Here is a 24,367-nt window from a genome sequence, read left to right as displayed (position 1 = left end):
GGGGTGGTGGGGTCGGGGGGTTGAAAAATAAAATAAAATAAAATAAACATAACTGGGAACTTCTCCACCTCTCCTTCGTCCCCTTCACTCTGCAGTGCACTGGCACAACGGAAGCACTCAGACTCTCCCAGCCAATCACGACGCTGCTTTACAGCAGCATTGTGATTGTTCCACGCGCAGTGGTTCGCACCCAGAGAGGGACTTGAAGCTTGTTCATGTTCCTCACCAGGCTGTACATTACAGCCTTTTGGGGAACATGCAAAGTGCGCATGACTGTTTGGCGGGCCCAAGAGGACCGGCCAAAGCATCATGCACTCTTAGGGATTGCAAACCATTTCTCCTCCTGCTCTGGCCAGCCCCACCCAGCCCTGACTGGCTCCGAGGCAGCTCAAAGAGCGGTGGGGAGATGCTCTCCGCCTTAGTGGAGGAGCCGCCACTGGTTGTAATATTCACTTCCAGGTGATTGTACTGCTGAAGATCAAGTTTAGAAATATCATGGTACACGAACATCATGGACAGAATACTGAGGGACAAAATATCAAAAGTCAAATGCCCATGGAGGAAGTATGGATCTGCTATTCTTAACTCCACCTCTGTGCACTTTGAAGATATATATTGTCGAGGTTCCTATATGTGGAATTAAGTATAGAAAATCTACTTACCTTTCAATAGATTGTTCTTTGAGATTGCGTTCATGATATTTGGTGGCATAGATATTCCTATCTCGATATTCTGGGGGGGACATCCCTCCAGATATGTTGTGACCATATTATCAATTACCAAAATATTGTTAAGGTAAATGTAGATTTACTATTACTATCAGAGACGTCACAACATTTTGGGTTCAATATTGTCACAATATGTCTCTATGATGATATTTTGAATGCAATATTGTGCTAGAATATCCACCTACTGTAGCTGGACCCAGACATCATGCCTGATGCTCTGTAGGAAAACCCCAAGCCATAGTTTATGCTTATTCTTCTTGCTCGATGTTGAAACTGGCACTTTCTGGTTGGCTGAGGTGGTGCCTCAGCCAGGCAGAACCTACCATTCCCATCAGGGGTGGGCGATTACACTCACTGTATAACCTGCACTCACCCTTGGGTAGCTTGACACTGAGCAGTCAGGCTTAATACATAGGCAATGTGTAAGAGATTGCACAGCACTCTCACACAGTAAACACACTAGGTGTCACAAAAGAGACTTTCCACATGGTGTATGTAAATAAAGTCTGTATTCAACAAACACATTAATTAACAAAACATGAACATCAGGTATTTCTGGGCATAAATCTCATTTGGAAATATTACTAGCAGTACTAGGCCCAACCATGTTCAAATGGCATCAATTGTATGCACATTTGGGAAAGAACCTACTTTACTCCCCAGCACCCTTATGTCGTGCAAAACTTTGTCAGAACTAGGATCACACTAGTAATCATTATAATTTAATACCCCAGAGTTATAGGGTGCACCCAAGATCACAAAGATATAAAAAAATGTGTACACTCATATAATTACAACACTTTTAAACAGCACAGTGGGCCAAGACTGCATGGGTAAAATCGTCAAACGTAGTATTATTTTGGCAAGAAATCAATGTGTAAAGAAACAGCGCTGTGCGATGTAATTTATAACAGGCGGTCCTCATGCAATCACTCCCTCATACTCACTCAGCACTGATACGCGGTGCCATGGATATCAGGCAGGTCCATATGGGGGCACACACACACACACACAGCACCGTAATGCGATACCACTGATATTAGGCAGGTCAGTTGATAATACAAATGCAGACCCCATGACCCACGCCCTCCTCCATCTTTCAGCTATCCCCGACTACCATATGCCCATGGGTTAAGATAAACCACCGTTCCCCTGATACTAGACCAATTGCAGCCAGAATCACCCTTAGTCAGGGTCTCAGGAAGTAGGTGAGGGTAGGCAGCAGGGCTAATCGGGAGACAGTCGACAAATGGGGGTTTTGCCACCACTTGGGAAGTTCACCCATGAGATGCGGAGCAGAAGCAGGCTGAGGGTGATAGTTGTTCAATCAAAGGTTTTCACAATGGGCATTCTGGCACCAGCCCAGTTCTATGAAGCATGGGGGGCGTCATGCAGTCTCTTGACCCACTTCCGATCGCTCTTGGAAGTGTTCCTCAGCCCAGTCAATTACTCTCACCACCCAGGCCCTATCTAGGTAATACTACCTGGCAACATGAAGTTGTTGGGCCGGGTGAGGAGAGGGCAGTTGGTCCACCACACTGAGTGCACTAAAGGAACAATCATTGAATGGGGGATAAAGCAGGGGAGCCTCTCAGAAGAAGGAGGCACTCTGTCAGACGCACGTCTATCTAAGCAGCACCCAGGCAATCCGGGCACTTCTGAACATGAATTTGCTTCTCTGCACCTCCCTGGAAATGAGGCACAGCGTCTGGTGTGTGTTGATACGAGTCGCACCAGACAGTTCCGGTCACACACAATGAAGAGTTGTACATTTTGTACCTCCCTGGAAATGAGGCACAACATCTGGTGCGTGTTGAAACGGGTCACACCAGACCCTACCAGTCACACACAATGAACAGTTGCAAATTCTGTACCTCCCTGGAAATGAGGCACAATGCCTAGTGCGCATTGATATGGGTCGCACCAGACAATTCCGGTCACACACAGAGGCGCAAGTTTAGCAGTGCCGCAAGAGGTAGAATGAGACACTACTATGGGTACACCCTCCCTCCAAGGTTCACAACCTACGAATCGGACAACACACGCAATAAGCATGCAGTCGACATGTCGCACAAGAAAGATGCAACACGATCGACAAAGTGGGCCACTCTGGATCCCGCAACCGGTGAATCCGCTCACCACTACAAGATGCTTATGCGTGTTGAGGCCCCCACGATGCAGGGGCCACACTCCTTAGATGTGGGCAGGACTTTTGAAGCTCTGCACAAGGCAATACAGTCTCCCGGCATAATACTTAGTTCCACGCTCATGCCGGACTACCAGTTGAGCTCCAGCAGACAATGTGGGAACGTAAGAGGGCACTGCTATGCGGGTGTCACAAGTAGATGGTCTGAGCCCCTCGCGGGAGGTCTTTGATGCCCCTGAGACCGCCACACGAGAAGAGGGGGCAAGCCAACATGCCCTTGGAGAGCACACTTTAGGGTGCCAAACAGCAGCAGGTAGTCAGCCCAGGCCAGGCACTATTCAGGAAGGGTGCACAGTTCCTTCCAATGGCAGTAAACCTCCTTGTGTACAAAAGATTCTTCTGGCAGTGTGCACCATGCTATTCCAGGATGTCCAGTCCCACGTCCCCACAAGTGTATCTCTGCCCTGCTGACGTATGGCACTAGTAGTTATACTGTAGTGTGCCTTTGAAGTTGTGGGTGGTTCAGAGGGTTTCCCTTTGAAGAACAGATGTCTCCCCTAAATGTCAGTCCTGCCTGCCATGGGGAAGTGGAATGCAGTATGCACTAATCTTTAGTGGGGCCTTGATCTGGCTCCCAGAGGTCAAGTGTCAAAGCCTCTCCCTCCAATCTATCCAGCCAGGCTCTTAAATGTCAGAGGTCTGTTGTTCCAGTTGCATGCCCAATGTTTATAGCTGTCACTGGGGAATAAACAGATATGCTCCCCCAGCCTCCAGTGTGAACTGGAGTCAAACTAAAAGGTACACAAAGAGTTTTGAGCAGAGAAATGCCCACTTTAGTGGCATTTCCAAGCATTAATGACAAAACCATATTTACCACAGGAGAGGGTTTGTCATTGTTAATCCAATGATAGGAAACATTATGAAACTGCTCCTCTGCAAACTACTATTACTCCTTAAAGTCATTTCAACCATTTCCCCATGTTAACATATGGGAAGAGCACATCTCATAGGTTGTGAAAACATACATGGTATTCTTCATTACCTGGGGAGGGAACAAGTGTACCTGCCCTGCCTTTCACCTACCACTCACTCCACCCCTTAAGACTTACTCTTGGGGTGCTCTAGTGGTAGTGAAAGGCCAACCTGAGCATAAGTATAATTGCGCACCCAAAGGTCTGCAATGGCAGGCTTGCCAAATGTTTGAAACCATTATAGGTGCAAGTGCACACACACACAGGGCTGCAATAGCATGCCTGAGACATGTTCTAAATACATTGTATGTGCAAGAGCATACACACAGGCCTGCAACGCCAGGCTTGTGACATGTTTAAAAACATCAAGTAACCGCCACTTCCTAATGTGTGTAGGAATGGCACTCACACTTCCACACTGCATTCACAGTGGGAAAATGCCCCGAGCCCTAAGGTCCCTAAAAGAGGATTATCAAACCCCAGTGTTGTCCCATGGGAGAAGCCGACCTCCTAGGTAGGCAAAACCAACATGGGGGGTCTTCACTACCTGGGCATGGCACACCCTTGTGTGCCTGCCCTGCCTTTCACCTACCATGTGCTCCATTCCTGAGGGCTTCTCCATGGGTGCTCCAGTAATAGTGGAAGGCCCACGCAGGTTTAACTAACGAGTTAGAAATGCCATCCTGAGCATAAGTGCAAGTGCAACTGCGCACCCACAGGCCTGCAATGGCAGGCCTGATACATGTTTGACAGGCTAGTCGGGTGGGTGGCACTATCAGTGCTGTGCTCCACTATTAGCCAGAACATTGCCTGGCTTGGGTATCTGGTGTACCTTTTTACAGGGCACTCACAGGTACAACACCTAAACCAATTATGTAAGCACCACTTCCTGGCATGTGTAGGCAGGGCGCATGCGCTCTCTCACTGCATTACAGTGGGAAAGCGCCCAGAGTCTTAAGGCCACAAAAAGAGAATCAGCAAAAACCAAGAGGAGAAAAAAATGCAAAACGTTTTAGGGAAATCACCTAAGAAGCGCCATGTCCAACACTCGTCAAGTGGGAAAAGCCTGTGATATGGTCCATAAAAGCTGACTGCAACATATCTTACTATTTAGTTTGTGGCTGCTAAAAGGGAAATGCATTTGTAGATGAAATTGAGACACTTAAGTAAAGCCTAAAAGTTAAAAGTGCCTGCTTGAAATTGAATTTGTCAGTAAGTCCCCTATCTATTTCTCAAAAGACATGGTTTCCAGTTGGAACTTGCAAATGTGTAAAAATGTTTTACAATTTGACTGATCTCAATATAAGAGTCATAAAAGCTCTCTCCAGTAAGGCCTGCTCTTGCTCACAAGTAGATTGTGAAGATCCAATGATTTTTTCTGAATGTTTAGAAGTAAATTTGTACAAAAGTCACTCTGTTCTCCCTGAGTGTTGCCATTTCTTGGTTCATCCACTGGCCACGTGGTTGATGCTCTCACCAGAGCCCATGGTCTATTGCTGGTCTTATGGTGAAAGTGCTCATATGACTAGTGTTTATGACTTCACTGTTAGTAACAGTTTGTGTGTTCTTCTTCCTACAGGCGCCGCGCATGGGCACCTTCATGGGCGTCTACCTGCCCTGCCTTCAGAACATCTTCGGGGTCATCCTCTTCCTCAGGCTCACCTGGGTGGTGGGTATCGGCGGCGTCATGGAGTCCTTCTGCATGGTCTTCATGTGTTGCTCCTGTGTAAGTATTTGCAATGTTCCCTGAAAGGAACTAAAGGGTGGGTGCTCGTCCAGACCGAACCAGTGTGTGCACACGTGGGACAGCTTAGAGTGTAACAGTACATGAGAGTGAAAATTGTGCCGCCTATGATTAAGGCTCCCTGTTTTCCGTTTTTACAGATTTTTACAGATAAATACAGACAGAAAACAATGTGTTTTCTGTCTGCATTTATTTTTAAAGTGGATAAATACAGACAATTTTGCTTCTTTTAAGTGACTCTCCGTGTTGTCTTACATGAATTATAGGCCAGCAGTTGAGCAGATGGACAGCATGGGAAATCGAAAAACAGGATGAAATTTCTTTAAATAATGGCATATGCCAACAAACATTTACGGTATAATGCTAGTATTTACCATTGGATGTATTGTTGTGTAATATTTGGCAGATTAAATAGCTAAAACACGACAGACATCAAAGTGTGAGTGTGTTTCTATCAGTTATATAGATCTGGAAATGTACAGTTTTGCAACTTCATTTATACAAAACACAAAATAAATATGGATAAATACAGATAAAATGGCACAAAAATAAATATGGATAAATATGGCCCCCAAAAAAATACCATAAAACTGGGAGCCCTACCTATGATATTGATACACAGAGAACTACATTCTGCAGATACAATAGGATTGGATAGTGTTGAGTTAACTTCAAAGAGACTCCAGAACAAGCTTGCATGCTTCAAACTCCCGCTTTGTGGCAGGGGGCACTGTGCACAGATTCCTGTCCTATGTGTTCATTTTAGCTCCCTGGGCTTTTTTTGAAATTTTCTTTTTTTTATTCGGGGTTCTCAAGGTCGATTCACAGACCTAAAAGGGTAACCTTACACATACAGTTTGACATCTTGTGTGACATCATGAGCAGTGGCGGCTCGCAGTGGAAGTGCTGCGGGGCGGGGGAGGAGCAGGATGGGGGGTAGTGGAGTCGGACATACGACGTCCACGAGTAAAGCAAGTAAATCAATTAATAAAACTATTTACCTTGCGCTCGCTGCATCGCCAACTCGGCGATGCAGCGAGCGCAAGGTAAATAGTTTTATTTATTTGTTTACTTGCTTTACTCGTGCACGTCGTATGTCCGACCCCACTACCCCCCCACCGTGCCCCTCCCCCGCTTGCCTCACCGCCCCGCAGCACTCCCACTGCGAGCCACCACTGATCATGAGCAGTCTCCTGTGGCAGTTAGGCTGCGTTACTTACAATAAGTGGCAAATCTAAGTAATTTATAAGTCTTGGGTGATCATAATTTCTTTGTAACAAACATTACTGTCTCTTTTAAGTAAAAAACTGTTATTTTACATCTTAACTGCTTGCATACGGTAGTGGCATCAAAAACAATATTTTCAATTGGTGACAAGTAGCAGCTTCTGAAGGTTTTTCACTGGTTCTAGAACTTGTTGAGAAGCGTTACAGAACTAAATGCACACAGCAAAACCCAGAAGCCTAGCCAATAACATGTGTTTACTAATTTAAAATCGGTTCTCAAATTGAAGTTATTATTTTTAATGGGCTCTCGAACCTAATTGTTAACATTTACAAAAGATTAACCATTTGAAACCTATTACGCTTTATTATACAGCAAATATGTCAGCAAAGTCATAACAGAACCAACAAACACCAAAAAGCATCTGTTCTGAATAAGGTCTCATTCTGAAGCTAAGTTTGGTGTCATTGTGATTCACAATTTCTGGTTTAGAAATTTTTTAAGTAACTGGAGCAAAAATCCCTTGTGAATTTAAAATGGAAAATGCTACTTTTAGAGCACCCCAAATAAATGTACCCCCTCTTGATTAAGCTACAAAATATTTGAAATGAAGCATGTAAGCCAGTAACGTCAAACATCTGTTAAATGTCATGCACATTGTATTGCAAAACATCGAGCATAGCAATATTGTGGTATCAGAATATTGTGAACAGAATATCGACAGAGAAAATATCAAAAGCGACGTGCATCTAGAGGATGTACAGACTTTTCTTCTATCTCAATATTCTGTCAGCACACCATCATGCAGATCCGTCCGACATCGTCGAGCAATTAGGAGATCAAAAAATACAGTTCCAATGGATGCCTTAATCCCACACAGGTAATTATCCCCATCAGTGCCTTGGCCACCAAGGAATGGCCCCCGGGTACCGAATGATATGGTCCACCAAGACAAGGATGAACCTTTTGCCCTGGGCTGTCTTGGGGTCCAGAGGTCCAACAATTTAGATGCCCACTCTCTCAAATGGGGTACCAACTTGGAGGGGAGCTTTGCGCTTCCCTGCTGATTTCCCACTTTCCTGGCATGTGTCATATGACCTGCAGAGTGCATTTGAGGCCATCTTCATCCGGGACCAATAGAAGTGGGTGACAAGTCTGGCAAAAGTCTCGTCATGCCCAGATGACCTACCAGGGGAACATCCTGATCCAGCTCCAGTAGGAAGGTCCTGTAGCACTGGGGGACCACCAACACATGGTTGGAACATGCTCAGGAATCTTAGGCTCACTATTAAGGAGACCATTCTCCCAATGAATCAGATGATCACCATAGCTGCCTGGGCCTTGGCCTGCTGCCATAGGCCCTCCAGAGTAGGGCATTACTTCTGTGATCTGCAGAACTCCCCCTGGAGGGACCTGCTGCCAATTGATCAGTTCAGTCAGGTTTCCCAGGGTGGCAATGTCCTCCCCTGTAGGTTCCAGTACTTCTCCTGTGGGCCCCACCTCTTCCTGAACCATGGGAGCTTCAGGAGCAGGTTTTCTGTGTCACTTGCCCTTTCTCTTCTTGGTAGGTACCTGGGCCATACTTTCTGGCTACAGGTCGTCCTAACTACACTCTCAGGTGGCCATGGACTGTGTCTTCAGGCACACCCACTCAGGCAACCTCAGCATCTCAAGATGGAACCAAAGCTCCACCTCTTTACAGTTGGTGTTCTCCAGGTCATTACCGAGCTGGCAATCCACAGACATGGAAGGACTCACAGCTATCCTCAAGAAACCTGAGAGTCCCCCATTTAAAGTGAACCAGAGCCACTGGATGGTGGTTATCAGCTACTACAACCTGGAGGACTACATTAGGGACTGCCTGCTCTGAGGACACCAGTTGACATCGGACAGTTGTCATGCTGGCTCCTGTGTCCCTCAGAGCCTCCACATTTTTCCTATTGATGGTGAGCCACTGCCTCTATTTTCTATTGTTGCTAGGCATAAGGGCCTTTGGCACCATCTTTCCATCACCCAGGGACACCAGGGTAGCCACTGCAGGACCCCCATACTAACTGGGGTGTTTAGTTAGCACAACAATAGCCAGCCACAGTGTCTGCCCACCAGTGGGGTGCTTAGCCCTCTTGGGACACTTGGCATCACCCTTGAAGTGCCAAACTTATTGGCACTCATAGCACTTAGGGGTAAACTTCCCTGAGTACCTATGTCAGGGAACCTACGCTTTTTCTGTTCAGGTGGGAATTGGGAATCCTGCCCTGGGAAATTATCATGGGACTCTTTCAAGAACCCTTTGTTTTTATTTCTTCTCTCATCCCCTTTTTCTTCTGGTGGGGACTCTGCCCACCCTTGTTATGATCCCCCCTCCCAGATACCTTCTTGTGGGCCCTGGTGCTTAGCCAATGTTCACCTCTTTGGTAATTTCTCTGGGGTCAGTGAACTGGCTATCAATCAAGTGTTGATGCAGGTTTGCAAAACAAAGTCTGAACATACGCTCCCTTGCTATCAAATTGTACAGCCCTTGGTAATCTTTCACTTCACTGCCACTTCACCCATCTATTCAGTGCTTTGCAAAAGGAATCAACATAATCCACCCAAGGCTGATGGGGCAGCCTTTTACTGTCCCTAAACTTCTACCTGTATTTTTCTGGGGTGAGGTTATACTTCATGAAAAGGGTGTCCATCATGGAGGATACCTCATACTGTACCCCTTCTTTAGGGTCAGTAGGCCACCCCTTCCTATAATAGGTATGTGGCTCCAGAGACTTGCCTCCCAATCCTCCTCAGGAACCCTATTCATCTCCAAAGCAACCAAATAGGCTTCAAACTAGTTGTCAATGGCATCTCCCAAGTTAGTGCACCCTCTTATCTCCTGGGGGCACTGCATGTATGCTGCTACCAGAATTAATGGATGCCACCTGTTTAGCTTGGATGTCCAGCTCTCTGAGATTTAGCTCACGGGCCATTCTCCTCTCTCCCATGTTTAGTCTCATTTCTTCCAAACCTCTCTCAGCCTCAACCTTTTCCCTTGCCAAGACCCTCTCAGCATCAGCTTTCTTTTTTGCCAAGGCTCTCTCGGCCTCCATGGCCAGTTTTTTTTCTTCCATCTTAAGCTTGGTCATCTGCAGCCTAAGCTCCCTGTCAGCTTTCCTGTCCACCAGCTCCTCTGGGGATGGACCTTGGGAAGGGGTCAATGCTCTCTGCTCCAGCAGAAGTCCAGTCATCCCCCTCAGCTGAATGCTGCATCTCAGGACTGGTATCCAGGTCCCCTCCCTGCCTTTCCACATCATCATCCCCTTCTGTAACCAGCGACTGGTGGACTTCCGCCCAGGCCCTCAGCCCCGTCTGGAGATCCAGCTTTCTGGTGTTGCTTTTGGCTGGAAATCCCCTCTCTTTACAAAACTCCTTGATCTCAGCCACAGTTCAGGCATCTACTTGGCAAGCTCAAATTCCATCCTTGCAGGTGTGGTTTCAGGCTCAACAGTCATGTAGAATTATATGGAATTTGGAAAAAGCAAAAAGGCCAATCAAGGCGAATTTAAAAGAAACTCAAATTGGTATCAATTTTTTTAGCTAGGATCTAACACAAAATTGCTGTATGGGCTACACAAACACATGTCCAAATTTCACTGCTGAACACCAATATTGTAAGTTGGGGTACTGGTTGACGGGGGTGCAACCCTATTCAAGCAAGATCCATAATCTCTGCCAAGGTGAAACACAAGGAAACCCAAATGAACCTGTGCTTAATCCTCTGGTATCTTGGCACAAATGCAGTCAGGCTTAACTTAGATGTAATGCATTGTTTATGCAGCACTTCAAACAGTAATCAAGTGGAAACACAACACAAGAAAAATCATGCACCAATTTGGAAAAATACAGTAAATATTTTGAGACCAAAATGACAAAAATCCAATCAATAGAACTGGAGATATTCAATTTCAGAAGTTTTAAGTAAAAATAGTGCATAGAACCACAAAATGCCAACTATGGTTATCTGATTGGGGCAGACTGGGACAAAGTCACAAGTTTAGGCCAACCACGATAGAGCATGGGCTGGATACAGGGTCCCAGTTAGGCCTGGTTTGTGGAGCATTGCAAGATCTTGCGTTAAGTTTGCATTGCACAGTTTGGGTTCTGAGGGGCTGCAAGGCTGCAATGCAGAATCCTACATAATCGTTGAGGATGCCGTCAGCCAGGGACTTGAGATGCAAAGTCCTACGTCATAAATGTGTCGCACAGCAGCGGTTCACAGGAAGATGCAGTACTGCAATGCGGAGTCCTTAGCCATTGTTTAGGATGCAGTCTATGATTGATTTGCGATGTGAAGGCCTGTGTCGAGGCTGCGTAGTGCAGCAGTGGTTCTGGGGAGTCTGCGGCCTGCGATGCAAGGTTCGCCATCTGTATGTGTCATGCTGATGCAGTTCCGTAGCGGATGTGAAGATATGCATTGTGCTGTGTCCGTTCTGCTTACATGTTCATGGCTGGCTGGCACAGCATCTTCAGGCCCACTCCCGAGGGTCCACAACTGGGGTGGCGCCACTTGGGGAGTAGGACTCACAGCAGGCAGAATCCAGGTGCTGGTTTCAAGGTGGTTGGAGCCATTTCTGTCCCTGAGACTCATCAGGAGGCCAGCCAACTCGCCCTTAGAACAGCTTTGGTGGCCCTGGGTTCAAGATGCATGTCCAGTCCTTTCACTCAGGTAGCAGGACAGCAGGGGAATAGACTAGCAGTACTTCTTGCAGAACAGCACAGCAGTCTTTCAGAGTCTTCCACAAGTCCAGAGGTGTATGGAAGAGTTAAGTCTGAGGGTCCAGTATTTATATCCGGTGCCCACTTTGAAGTAGGAGAAGGCTTTAGAGGTTTCCACCCCCTGCCTTGGCCCCAGATTGTCTGGGTTCACAATAGACTAGTGTAAAACCCTTTGTGAGTGTGCTCAGCAGAGCCTTTGTGATGTGCAAATGTTGTAGGTGACAACTCCTACCCCTCATCAAGTCAGAGATGGCCCATCCTGCTAACACCTATGCTCCTTTATCTCACTTCCTGGGAGCAATATACAAAGACTATCTGCCAGCTACTCTTAGTCATGAGATCAAGGAAACAGGCTGCAGGCACCAAATGGTTAGGAATAGAGAAAATTCCAACTTTCCAAAAGTGATACGCAACCAAATGATGGACGGAATGCTGAATAAATCATACATTCACCCCCAGTCAAAGGATCTGAAGTCAAGCTATCCTGACTGATGAGGGATGAAACCCTGAAACCGGTCCTAGGATGCTTGCTTCCAGTCGAGGGAGAACCTGGCCTGCCAGCTTGAGCTGGACAGTTCCCATTGGGTGCAGGGTCAAGCCTGATTTGCATATGGCTAGGTTCAAACTGGAATGGCATGGGGAGCAAAAAAACAATGGATTTAGACCTAGATCTCTGTACTGGGGTGAATGTATGACATTGTTCTGCATTCTGTCCATCAATTGTTCTTTTTGCAACTTTCTAAAAGTGGCATTTTTCAGAATTTGATTTAAAATCTGATTCTACCATTAAAACCACTAAAGAGGGTTTTAAATTCCTATTCTTTAGACACCAAACTCGACATTTCTTCTTGCTCCCAATTTAAAGTTATCATTTATTAAATGTAATAAGTTAACCCAATGCTATCCTTTGGTAAAGATAGGCCTTTCAGTAATGAAAAACAAATGTAAGAGTTTTTCACTACCAGGACGTCAAAAACTTAAATACACTGCACCATGCTCTCTGCTGTTTTAGGGGCTAACCTAGGAGTGACATATCTGTATTAAAAAGAAAGGTTTAGACATGGCAAAAGGTTTATCTTGCCAGGTCGAAATGGCAGCTTAAAACTGTAAGACAAAGGGTGCAATGGCAGGCCTGAGCCATGTTTCCAAGGCTACTTAGGTGGGTTTAACAATTAGTGATGCATGCTCACTAGTGGCATTTAATTTACAAGCCATAGGTAGATGTAGTACCACTTTTCTAGGGACTTGCAAGTAAATGAAATGTGCCAATTGGGTGTAAGCCAATGTTAGCATGTTTTAAGGAGAGAGCACCAGCACATTATCACTGTTTAGCATTGGTAAAGTGCACAGAGTCCTAAGGCAAAAAAAAAACATGGTCAGCAAACACAGGAGGATGGAAGACAAAAAGTTGGGGGGAGGGGGCCATGCCAAGGATGTCAGGTCCAACTATCTCCCACCAAATAAAACCCTACGGTAAGCATTTGAACCAACTTAAAACATTAATCAAATGAGATCTTTCTTTAGTACTGAAACAATGACCGGAGGGGATGATTAAATTACATTAGTCTTGTGTCATGTGCTTAGGTAAGTTCATCTGACTAAATACCCGTCAATGTCCCTGCTGCAGAATTCTCCAAACCCCACAGCGAAGTAACATCAATTATAAATGAACGCTGTTGAAATAACCCTTTGTTAAAACTACTGCGCATAGTCTTACCTGATTCCCGAGTGTTTTGTCTTCCTATTTTGGCCATATTCTCCTGCACATTTGAAAAGACTGGAGTGTGCAGTGGTCCACACCTCTGGTAGGTCACTATTGTTGCTGACGAACGGAGGTCAGTTGGCTTAGGAGGTGTTGGCAAAGGCTGCGTCTTTGCACAATAAGCATGGTCACGCTTTGCTTTCACGCGTTTCGCACTTTTATGATTTAATGAGCCTTGAATAATTTTGCCATAAGCCTGGATTTTCTTCTGCAGTTAATGATGACAGTAAGTTTCAAGATGGATTGGCCTTTGAATGACTACATGCTTTGCAAAGTTTTCTTTAGGAATTTTTCAATAGAAATGGAGCATTATTTACCTTTTAAATGTTCTGGCCAGTCAGAGAAGAGGTTCTTCTTGCAGGTTCCTTGGACTCAGGCTTGGTAAGAAAAGTGCGTTTTTGAAGCAAAGCCCAGTGGCATAAAACAGGCCCCAGCAATCCCCGCAGTGCGGGGGAGGTGGGGGCAAACTCCAGGGGCCCCCTTCAGCACAGTACTCTGGCCGGACAGCCCCTGATTTGATTGAGTTTGGTGGGGGCTCCTCCATGTACCTTGCAGGGGGGCACCTCAAGTTTCATTACGCTAGTGGCGAAGCTACTTATGTAGCAATTATTTTCAAGGACACATCACCTAGAGCTTGGGTGCAGCGGTTATAATGGCCCTGCCCACAGGACGGTGCCCCTTTAGCGCAAGGAATTCGGAGTACCAGCAGGGCTTGACTGGAAATCCAAAGCTGCCCTGGTAATTTTCTCGGACCAGCCCCTGGGAAATCAATGGTAGGCTAGAAATGCTTGCCTGCTGATTTTGTTACTGAGGGCCGATATTGCAGCGCTGCTGCAAAACCAGACCCTAGTAACAAAACTAGTTCCCAACTCTACAAAACCATCCCCGGAAACAAAACCCGGCCCACCGCGGCAAAACCGGCCCCCACCCTTCCAGCCTTCTGGGGAAAAGCTCGATGCCCGCTCTGGCCAGTCCGACCCAGTGTACCAGTCAAAATCATATAATTGCACACACACACACACACACGTGTACTCAAGCACACGTGCACGCAAACATGCACACACATATACACACACACATGCAACCAACCAGGCAGTTACCTGTAAATGGCGCTTGCTGATTATGATACAGGCAGAACGGAATTACTTATAGATTTTCACTCCACCTGATTCTCAGTTGGCCGTTGTTAACCCATCAATTTTTCCGTGCGGTAATTTCAACTGGAAAAATCCCATGAAGTTTCGGGTGCAGCAGCGGCCAAGTAATACTGTCTGTCTTTTTTTTCTGGTGGTGGGAGCATGTTATGTTATGTTAAAATTATGTGTAGAGCACACGTACACCGGTCAGTTTCTTGGCGCTAAAATAGGAGTAGCCTGGGCGAATTATTCGTATGCCTGAATAAACAGCCATGTCTTAAGGAGTCTCCTGAATGTCAAGAGGTCTGTGCAGGATCCAATATCATGGGGGAGGGCGTTCCAAAAGTGAGGGGCCAGCACCGCAAATCTATTTCCGCCTAGTCTCTTCAGTTTGTAGGTTGGTGTGACCAGGAGTTTCATGTGGGCAGAGTGCACATTGCGGATGGCTTTATGTCTCTGATTAAGATTGGAGACGAATTTCAGGCAGGAGCCATGTCAACATTTAAAAATAAGGCACCCAATTTTAAAAGCGCATCGCTGTGTTATGGGAAGCCAATGTAGATTCCTAATGAGAGGGGAAGCGTGTTGCCATCTTGGCTGATGGAAAATCAGTCTAGCAGCCTGGTTCTGCACCATTTGCAGTCTTTTGACTAGATACAACGGCATACCGAAATAGAGTGAGTTCACGTAGTCTATGTGAGAGATAACCAAGGCTAGGAGCGCCTGTACCAGTGCTTCCTTAGTGAGTAATCTCTTGATTTTTCATATCTTCCGCAGCTGGAAGAAACAGGTAGAGACTACTGTTTCAATCTGGGACTTCATAGATTGGTCACAATTGATTATAACCCTAATGCTCTTCGCTGAGGGAGATGGAGTTGGGGGGAACCCAGCTCAGTTGGCCAGAAATGTGAACTCCCAGGAGTCCGAGCACCAACTATCACAATCAATTCGGCTTTTATCTGGGTTTAACTTTAAATGATTGCTGTTCATCCAGTTGTGGATGTTCAGCATGGTGGATTACGATTCAGAGATGGAATTGGGCGTATTGTCTATGGTAAATATTAGTTGGAAATCATCTGCATAATTGAATGTGCTCACATTTCATTCTCTTAGTGATATAATCAGAGGGAATTGATACAGATTGAACAGGAGCATTCAGTCCTCCTAGCTGCCAAAACTTACATATTCCTTCCCTCCCTTACCCCACCCCGCCTTCCTCTACCCTGAGACAGAAGCATATATTTAACACCTCCTTGGAGTGGTTGGTAAATGCATGCAAACCCCACAGAAAGTGTGATTTTATGACCTGTACATCCAGCCCTACATGGTAATTCCCCGTCCTATGGAGTTTAACCTGCAATTGCACGGTACAGGCATGGATTTACTGCACTGTAACAGCAAATTCACACCGCCCTGCCAGTTCTCTGCAGCTTTTAGCCAGGGTTAATGAGCTGAGGGATGTAATGATCTAGAGAAATAAAATCAAAGGGACTCTATTGATGCTAATCCATGCTCTGGCCAGCTGTACCCCAGGATTCTGCTGTGGCACACTTTGAGTTTGGTACCCAGGGTGTCTCAGGTCACCGTGAATATTTGATAGTGGGAACTCTTAGAAAAAAGAAAAGCAAAGAGTTTGGCATCTGTCCCCACAGCTCCAAGTGGTCTACCTTTCCTACGTCCACTTGCCACTTTCAGATTTTAAAAAAATCTTTTCTTTTACCGCAATCTTTTTTGGTTTTCCTGTTATCCTCCTATCCATTTTTTCTCCCTCTCTGGCATATACTTTCCTTCTTCCTTGAAATTTCGTGCCCAGCGTCTTCCTTTGTTCTCCTGATTCCATCCCTTCCATCCTTTTTACTATTTTTTATTTATTCACCTTACATTTCTTTCTCCACTGCCCTTCCCTGAAAACCCATCATGCTTCCCCCATCTTCCTCTTGTTGCCTCATTAATTCCACTGCAGTCCTCCCTTTCTCACACTTTTCATACTCTTCACCCTCTAATCCCTGACTTGTACTCATTTTCCCCATCCATTATCCTGCACCCTCACTCGTTTCCACTCTCTACGCTTATTATAACCATGCCCCTCACACACTTCTGTCCTACATTTCCTTTTTACACCCCACACTCCTTCCCACCCCCTTTAACTATCAGCACCCTTTACTCCCTTCAGCGCCCCTTTCCCCTATCTGCACCTTTTACTCCCACAAGTTCCCCTTTCTTTATCTGCATCTCTTACTCTCTCCAGCTCCCCCTTTCTGTATTTGCACCCCTCACCCTCTCCAGCTCCCCTTTCTTTATTTGCACCCCTCACTCTCTCCAGCTCCCCCTTTCCTTATCTGCACCCCTCACTCTCTCCAGCTCCCCCTTTCCTTACCTGCACCCCTCACTCTCTGCACCCCTCACTCTCTCTGGCTCCTCCTCATCTGCACCCCTCACTGTCTGCACCCCTCACTCTCTCCAGCACCCCCTTTCCTTATCTGCACCCCTCACTCTCTGCACCCCTCACTCTCTCCAGCTCCCCCTTTACTTATCTGCACCCCTCACTCTCTCCAGCTCCCCCTTTCCTTACCTGCACCCCTCACTCTCTCCAGCTCCCCCTTTCCTTACCTGCACCCCTCACTGTCTGCACCCCTCACTCTCTCCAGCACCCCCTTTCCTTATCTGCACCCCTCACTCTCTGCACCCCTCACTCTCTCCAGCTCCCCCTTTACTTATCTGCACCCCTCACTCTCTCCAGCTCCCCCTTTCCTTACCTGCACCCCTCACTCTCTGCACCCCTCACTCTCTCTGGCTCCTCCTCTCCTTATCTGCACCCCTCACTGTCTGCACCCCTCACTCTCTCCTGCACCCCTCACTCCCTGCACCCCTCACTCTCTCCAGCTCCCCCTTTCCTTATCTGCACCCCTCACTCTCTCCAGCTCCCCCTTTCCTTACCTGCACCCCTCACTCTCTGCACCCCTCACTCTCTCTGGCTCCTCCTCATCTGCACCCCTCACTGTCTGCACCCCTCACTCTCTCCAGCACCCCCTTTCCTTATCTGCACCCCTCACTCTCTGCACCCCTCACTCTCTCCAGCTCCCCCTTTACTTATCTGCACCCCTCACTCTCTCCAGCTCCCCCTTTCCTTACCTGCACCCCTCACTGTCTGCACCCCTCACTCTCTCCAGCACCCCCTTTCCTTATCTGCACCCCTCACTCTCTGCACCCCTCACTCTCTCCAGCTCCCCCTTTACTTATCTGCACCCCTCACTCTCTCCAGCTCCCCCTTTCCTTACCTGCACCCCTCACTCTCTGCACCCCTCACTCTCTCTGGCTCCTCCTCTCCTTATCTGCACCCCTCACTGTCTGCACCCCTCACTCTCTCCTGCACCCCTCACTCCCTGCACCCCTCACTCTCTCCAGCTCCCCCTTTCCTTATCTGCACCCCTCGCTCTCTCCAGCTCCCCCTTTCCTTATCTGCAACCCTCACTTTCTGCACCCCTCACTCTCTCCAGCTCCCCCTTTCCTTAGTTGCACCCCCTTACCACATCACAGTCACTTTTTCCCTTACTTGCAAAATCGTCACTTCCTCATGCTCACTCAGTCGCACTCCTTTTCTCATCTGCCCTACCACCACTCACTCCAATTCACACTTTTACTAACCTGCATTCTCACTAGGTCCTTCCAGCCCGTCTTTCCTTTTTGGCCCTACCGTCGCTCACTCCCCCTAATTTCCTAATCCAGAGCCCGCCACCCACTGGCTCTTTTCCCTCCCTGCACTCCCTCTAACTCCCACGGCCTCTTGTTCTTAAGTGCCTCCCACTCTTTCGCTCTTCCTTCCTCCTTAAATCCTTTCCTTTCCTGCATTGTATCCAATTCCCTCACGCTCCCTCTCAAGCCATCATTATTTCAATCTGAACTGCTCTTATTCTTCCCTCTCTCTCTCTTATTCATCTGCGCTGCCTCTCACTCACTCCCTTTCCTCCTTTCCTTATCTGCTCCCTTACTCGCTTTTGTGCATCTGTTTTTGCCTTCACTTCCTCAGTGCCCTGTTTTCCTCAGTGGTCGAAGTGCATTAAAAAAAAAGTATGGGAACTGTGATCCTGAGTTCAATTGGGGCGGGGTCAGTGAGGGTGAGGGCTGGATCAAAGACGTGGTTAAAAAAAATCAAAATATCCTGTACCTATTTGGTTGGTTGCAGATATTTGTGTGTGTGTAACCAGAGAGTCACAGAACTGAATTCTGGCTGCTGTAGTGGGGAACAGTGACTTGTGAGTTTTTAGTGGTACGAGGTTGGTCCCAGTCTGTGACGGAAAGCACAGTTAGTATGTAAGTCATTATTTTAAACTAGCTTTACACACAGCATACGAGTGGCTCCCGCAAACTGCACAAAAGATTTATGTTTTAGATAAAAAAAGTGCTTCTAAAATATAAATTTGAGTGATATGCAGACTGTCCCTAGTGCAAACATTTGTTCTAACTGTCCAATAAAAGCAACACTCCACAGCTCATCAGGTCACCCCATTATACCTCTCAAAAAGAATACTGCTCAAATGTTATTTATTGCTCTTGTTGCTCTGCTCAATAAAAATAAAATTTTAAAAAATACTGCTCCTTCACTTATAGCCAATACCCGCTCCCAAGCAGCCTTTACATTTGCAGATTAACCAAATGCACACATTTACATTTCCTTCAGGCAGCAGGCCCAGTGGCAAGAAGGCACTTGTTCCTTGTTCAGCTGTCTGCCCTCCCTCCGCGTCACAGCAAAGGACACTCACTCTCCACGTCAGCTGAAGCATCTCAAATGTCCAAATTAGCCGGACCATGGCCTTTCAACATAAATTACGGGAACACATTTATCAGATTAAAAATATGGGCATGTCGTGCCCCTGTGATCCCCCCCCAAACCCCAATTGGACCCCTGGTTTTCATTATTTGCATTCTTACAGTCTTCATTTACATGCACACCCCTTACTGCCCCCCTTTTCTTAGCTGCAGCCTACACCACCTTCTGCCCCCTTTCTTTTTATGCATTCTACCTCATGCCATTCTGCTCCCCCATTCCGTATCTGCACTCTGCCTCACGCCCTCATGCTTCCTCTTTCCTTATTTTCACTCTCCCTCACTCATTATCACTCCCTCCTTTCATTATCCCCACTCGCCACCACTTCCTTACACAGGAAGTCCTTTTCTCAGCTGCTCTGCCCCCCAGCTTCCTTATCCACAATCTCTATCACTCCAGTTACTGACTTCACTTTCTCCACTTCGCTCCTTTTTGCAGTCAGCTCTCATCCCCTCCCTGCCTCAAGTTCTTCCTTCCATAATGCTTTCTTATTTCTTTCACCTTCTTCTGTCTTTCTCTCCAAGCCTCACGTATTCCCAAATCACGTCTTTTACTCTCTTCTCTACCCCTCTTGAATCCCTCCTCAATCTCACCTCACCTTCGATCATTTTCATAGTTCATTCTTACTGAAGCCCCTCTCTTGCTTCAAACAACTCCCTTTTTTACATCTTTATCTCTTACTTCCATTCTCACTCCATTCCCTCTCTTGCTTTCAAACAATTCCTTTTTGATCCTTTCTCTTTTACTTGCACACCCTCCTCTTCTTCCCCACACTGACTTCCCACTCCTTTACAGTTTTCCCTCTCATCTCTCTACAGTGCCTTCCAGAAGTGTATCTGATCAATATTTACCTCCTCAGTCCTTCACCTTTCTCCCTCTTCCTCACACATTTACCCCCTTTCTTCACCCGTGTCACTCCTTCCACCTCTCCCCCTCGCCCCGGGCCCTAATTCCAGAAATAAATTGTCCCTGCGCCCGGGTGCTAAATGCCATAAACGTGCTGCGTGCCCCCTCCCCTCTGCTTCGCCTTTCATTTCTCGTCTTTTCCACTTTCCCCTACAGCCCTTCTTTGCTCTCTCTCCCTCTCTCTCTACCCCCAACTTCTTTCTTTTTATCACGTGTATCCCCTCACACAGCCTTCCAATTTCTGGTCTCATTAGGCAGCCTGAACGGCTTTTTAATTGGGTTCATTTTCCTTTAATATGGCTACTTCAAATTGTTTTTGTACTGTTCTGAATGCCCGGCGTTCCAGCCTTACCTCTGATTTGTGCTTCTAATGTTGCTATGTAGTTTCTCCTTCAGTGATGTGGCGCTCCTAATGCTGGTACGTGATTGGTGCATTCGATGGCGCCATAGACCTTTGTCCGCGTGCCTCTCTTGGTGACTTGTAGCGCTGAAGAGTTTTGGATCCGGGCCATAATCTGTGCATCCCGTAACACTCTGGAGCATCCAACCCTATGCATTATTTGTGCATCTCTAAGTGGCATACAGCTCTCTGCACCAGTGGCGTAACGAAACTTGAGGGGGCATCCTATCCTTTGCATTATAGTTGGCATACAACGTGCAAATCACCCCTCCTCCCCTTGCCATGGAGGCTGGTTCCCAGTAAACACACTAAGTCTGTAGTTGGTCTTCACAGCGTAGTCTTTATTAATTTAAGATACCGCCACTTTATTCGTTGATTCACTGTCTGTCAACTCTTGACCAACTTTATTATTTATTGCACACCAAACACACGCATTTTAAAACAGAAGGCTTATGAAATATACAATCTTGAGCCATGGGTTGCATATTTGTATTTACATTCTTGGATCTCCAGAGGCACCTTGCCGCGGGTTGTGCCAGCAGGCCACAACCAAAATACCCTCCTCTCTTCTTTGATGAGCGCCAACCGGCCACCAGAGCAGCAGGTAGATTCACAAACTGCTTATTACAAGCGCCGGCTTCTCGGGTAGGGCCAGAGAGTCCAGGGCCACCAGCAGGTCAGCCCCCTCTCCTGCCAGCCCGGAGCCCCCAATTGACTGCACGCCCTGTTCTGGGACCAAGCAGCCGCCGCCAAACGAAGTCTCTGCCATTTCTCTTGCCCACGACCCCGCCTAACCAAAGCTCTTTTCTTAGGGATGGGTGGGTGGGTAACTTCGCGCCGCTCCGAACTGCTTCACCCGTGGCGTGAGGACGAAAGAGGGCTTCCCCTTCCTGTCCTTAGTTTTTAAATCCCCCAGCAGTCCAGAGTCTCCCGTGCCCCCTTGGTGACGCGCTTCCGGGACTCCCTGCTATGCCCCCCCTTCCAGTTTGTTTGACCCGGAAGAGACCCTAACCTGGCTCCTGCCCGAGATGCCACTAAAGGCACCCCGCCTCTAGGTGGGGGTGGTGCCTGTCATTTGTGCATCTCTGAGTGGCATACAGCTCTGTGCACCAGTGGCGTAACAAAACTTGAGGGGTCCCCCCTGCAAGGTACATGGAGTGACCCACCCCCGCGGACTCAACTAGGAGCTCTCAGGCCAGCATACTGTGCTGAGGGGCTTGGGCCCCCAGCAAAGCCGGGCCTGCGGGGGCCTATGTTACGCCACTCCTGTGCGCTGGGACATAGTGCCTCACAATGTACAGGTCACTGTCGCACACAAATCATAAGGCTCCCAGTTTCCCATTTTTTCTGGATTTTGACAGACAAATACTGACAGAAAACAATATGTTTCTTGTCTGTATTTATTTTTAAAAGCGGAAAAATACAAAAAAATCATGCTTCTTGCGAGTGTCTCTTGATGCTGTCCCCCATGAATTCTAGGCCAACAGCTGAGCAGATTGACATAGTGGAGAGTCACAAAAAACAGGATTCCATTTCTAGAGCACCTAATGGATAAACTTCAGGTGATCCAGATGCAGCAGCTCTACTTTTCCTAAATATTCCGAGGCGTACTCATATCAGGTCACACCCGCGGGGACTCCATTGGTAGCCCAGCAGAGAGAGAGTTAACTTCAAGACCCTGCTATTGGTACACAACGCTTTGTATCGTACAGGACCTACTTACCTTAGAACCAGATTCAGCTTCTACAACCCTACAAGACAGCTAAGATCCACCAATGCATTTTTGGTCAGCATCCCAAGGGTTCACCGACAGAGAACAGGAGGTATATTGCTTGCTTTTTTGGGTTCGTCAGCATGGATTCAGCTCCTGTTGGAGCTACGGCCCATAAGTAATCCATTACTATTTAAAAAGGAACTGAAAGCCTGGTTCTTTGTGCACTCCTAACTCTTCACCACCGTCTTTTCTGCCAGTGCTGTGCCAGGACACTCCCTGGAGTAGCTGCCCGCAATATAGATAGCCTATCATTTCATATCATATGCTAACAAATAATTGTATATGATGCTAATATATATTTACCTGTGGGTGTAGCGTTTTGTTACATTTGGGTGCTTAATTAGCTAAAATGTGACAGGTATCAAAGTATGAGTGAATGTTTATTAGTTAAATAAATGAGTAAATATACCATTTTCTGTCTCCATTTATGAATATATGTCGTGTTCACCCTCCATTTATTCTCAAAACACAAAATAAATATGGAAAAATACGAATAAGATGGTCAAAAAAATGAATCCGGATAAACACAGACGGCAATGTTAAAAAAGTAAATACCATAAAACCGGGACCCCAAATCATACTACAGCCTGTGAGTCCCCTCCACATGTTCAGAAGCTTCAGCAAGTGAGAAAGTCTGGCTCCAATTGTCAAACCAAGACTTAGCTATTTAATCAAATAAACGATCGAAGATTTGTAAGACAGCTACATACACAATCATTATGAAGGCACTGCAGAACATTCCACAGCATGCAACAGCTCTAAACATTGCAAGGTAGACACATCCAGCAATGATTCAATGATCCTGTAGTGGTAACACAGCTCAAGATTCTCCACTTTCCATGCACCTGGCAAAGGTAGCATTGCAGACAGAACATGTCTTGTTTACATCCCCTGCAGGGGCAGGACATGATGCCAACTGTTTATCTCCCACAGCCACGGGGTCAGCAGCAAATAACGCTGTCAACATGTATATAGGCTTCACAGGTTAAGTAGGCCTGTAATGGAATACATGAAATATCATTAAAACGCAAAAACACATATCACCAGGGAACCACCTAATGTACCGTCTTTGCCCAGGAACTAGTGGTTTGTCGAGATGCCAAAGAAAATTCATACAATTACTAACCCCAGGGTACCAAAAGTTGGGCATAAAGGTTTGGGGCAACCAGAAGGTCAGTCCCACCTCCAGCCATCCCACTGCTCAGAAAATCATTACTCCATAAATTGGACAAACCAGAAAAATAGGGAAATGTCTCCTCAGGTAACCCCGTTATCGCCTCAGAAAACTACTGCTGCATAATGTGAGGGCAACATGGAAACAGCCGCTGTACACGGGGTGTCAAGAGATCCGTTGAGTAGCATGGTAAGGAGAACAAAAGAGAAGGCTTCTTGCCTCCCTGATGATTTGTTCGTGGCAACTGTATCCTTATAATCTCTCAACCCGTGGATTGTTGCAATCTTGCTATTCGGTGTCTCACTTTTTAAGAGTATATGGATTCCTTAAAATGCTCAAGCGATTTACACAGCACATTGATTGCCAGCTGCCGGGCGCATTAAATTCTGCTGGGCAGAGATAACCCTGCAGATGTTGGATTACCCAACCAAGGGTTTTTCATGCTCTAGGTGGTGAGAGAGGGCACCTCAAGCTTCCAGTGCTTAATTTGTAAAAAATCAAAAATAAGTTCCAGGGACCTCGTTCGGAGGCCACTGCAGCTTGCACTACCCATTGATCTTGCCAGCACTGCCAATGGAAGGGCCAACACAATTACTAACCATCACATTTCTACAAGTGTGACAATTCAGACTATTCCAGGACCCAAAAGGTATAAGAATATCTTGAACAGAAGCTATTTTTCATTTTTAATGTACATTGAATTAGTAAACAACTGTTGCTGTGCAAACGCTAAATCAAACAAACAGCGCCACCATATGGCAGACTGTCGTAAGTGCAAGTGTTTACAATTACGTGCGGGTGCCGAGCACTGGCAACCACCAGCTCAAA

General features: G+C 46.7%; 1 protein-coding gene across 3 annotated transcripts in view; it reads left to right on the top strand.

Annotated features, from left to right (window-relative positions):
• Window positions 1-24,367, top strand: part of SLC12A5 (solute carrier family 12 member 5) — a 1,098,594-nt gene that overhangs the window by 739,985 nt on the left and 334,242 nt on the right. For all 3 annotated transcript variants that reach the window (XM_085619360.1, XM_085619359.1, XM_085619361.1), the window contains exon 4: window positions 5,425-5,571. In XM_085619360.1, coding sequence (XP_085475486.1) covers window positions 5,425-5,571 — 147 coding nt within the window. The remainder of the gene's footprint in view (window positions 1-5,424; window positions 5,572-24,367) is intronic.

The sequence above is a fragment of the Triturus cristatus genome, chromosome 7 (genome assembly GCF_964204655.1).
Source record: "Triturus cristatus chromosome 7, aTriCri1.1, whole genome shotgun sequence".
Classification (NCBI taxonomy): Eukaryota; Metazoa; Chordata; class Amphibia; order Caudata; family Salamandridae; genus Triturus; species Triturus cristatus.
This window is presented reverse-complemented; position numbering and strand designations above follow the sequence as displayed.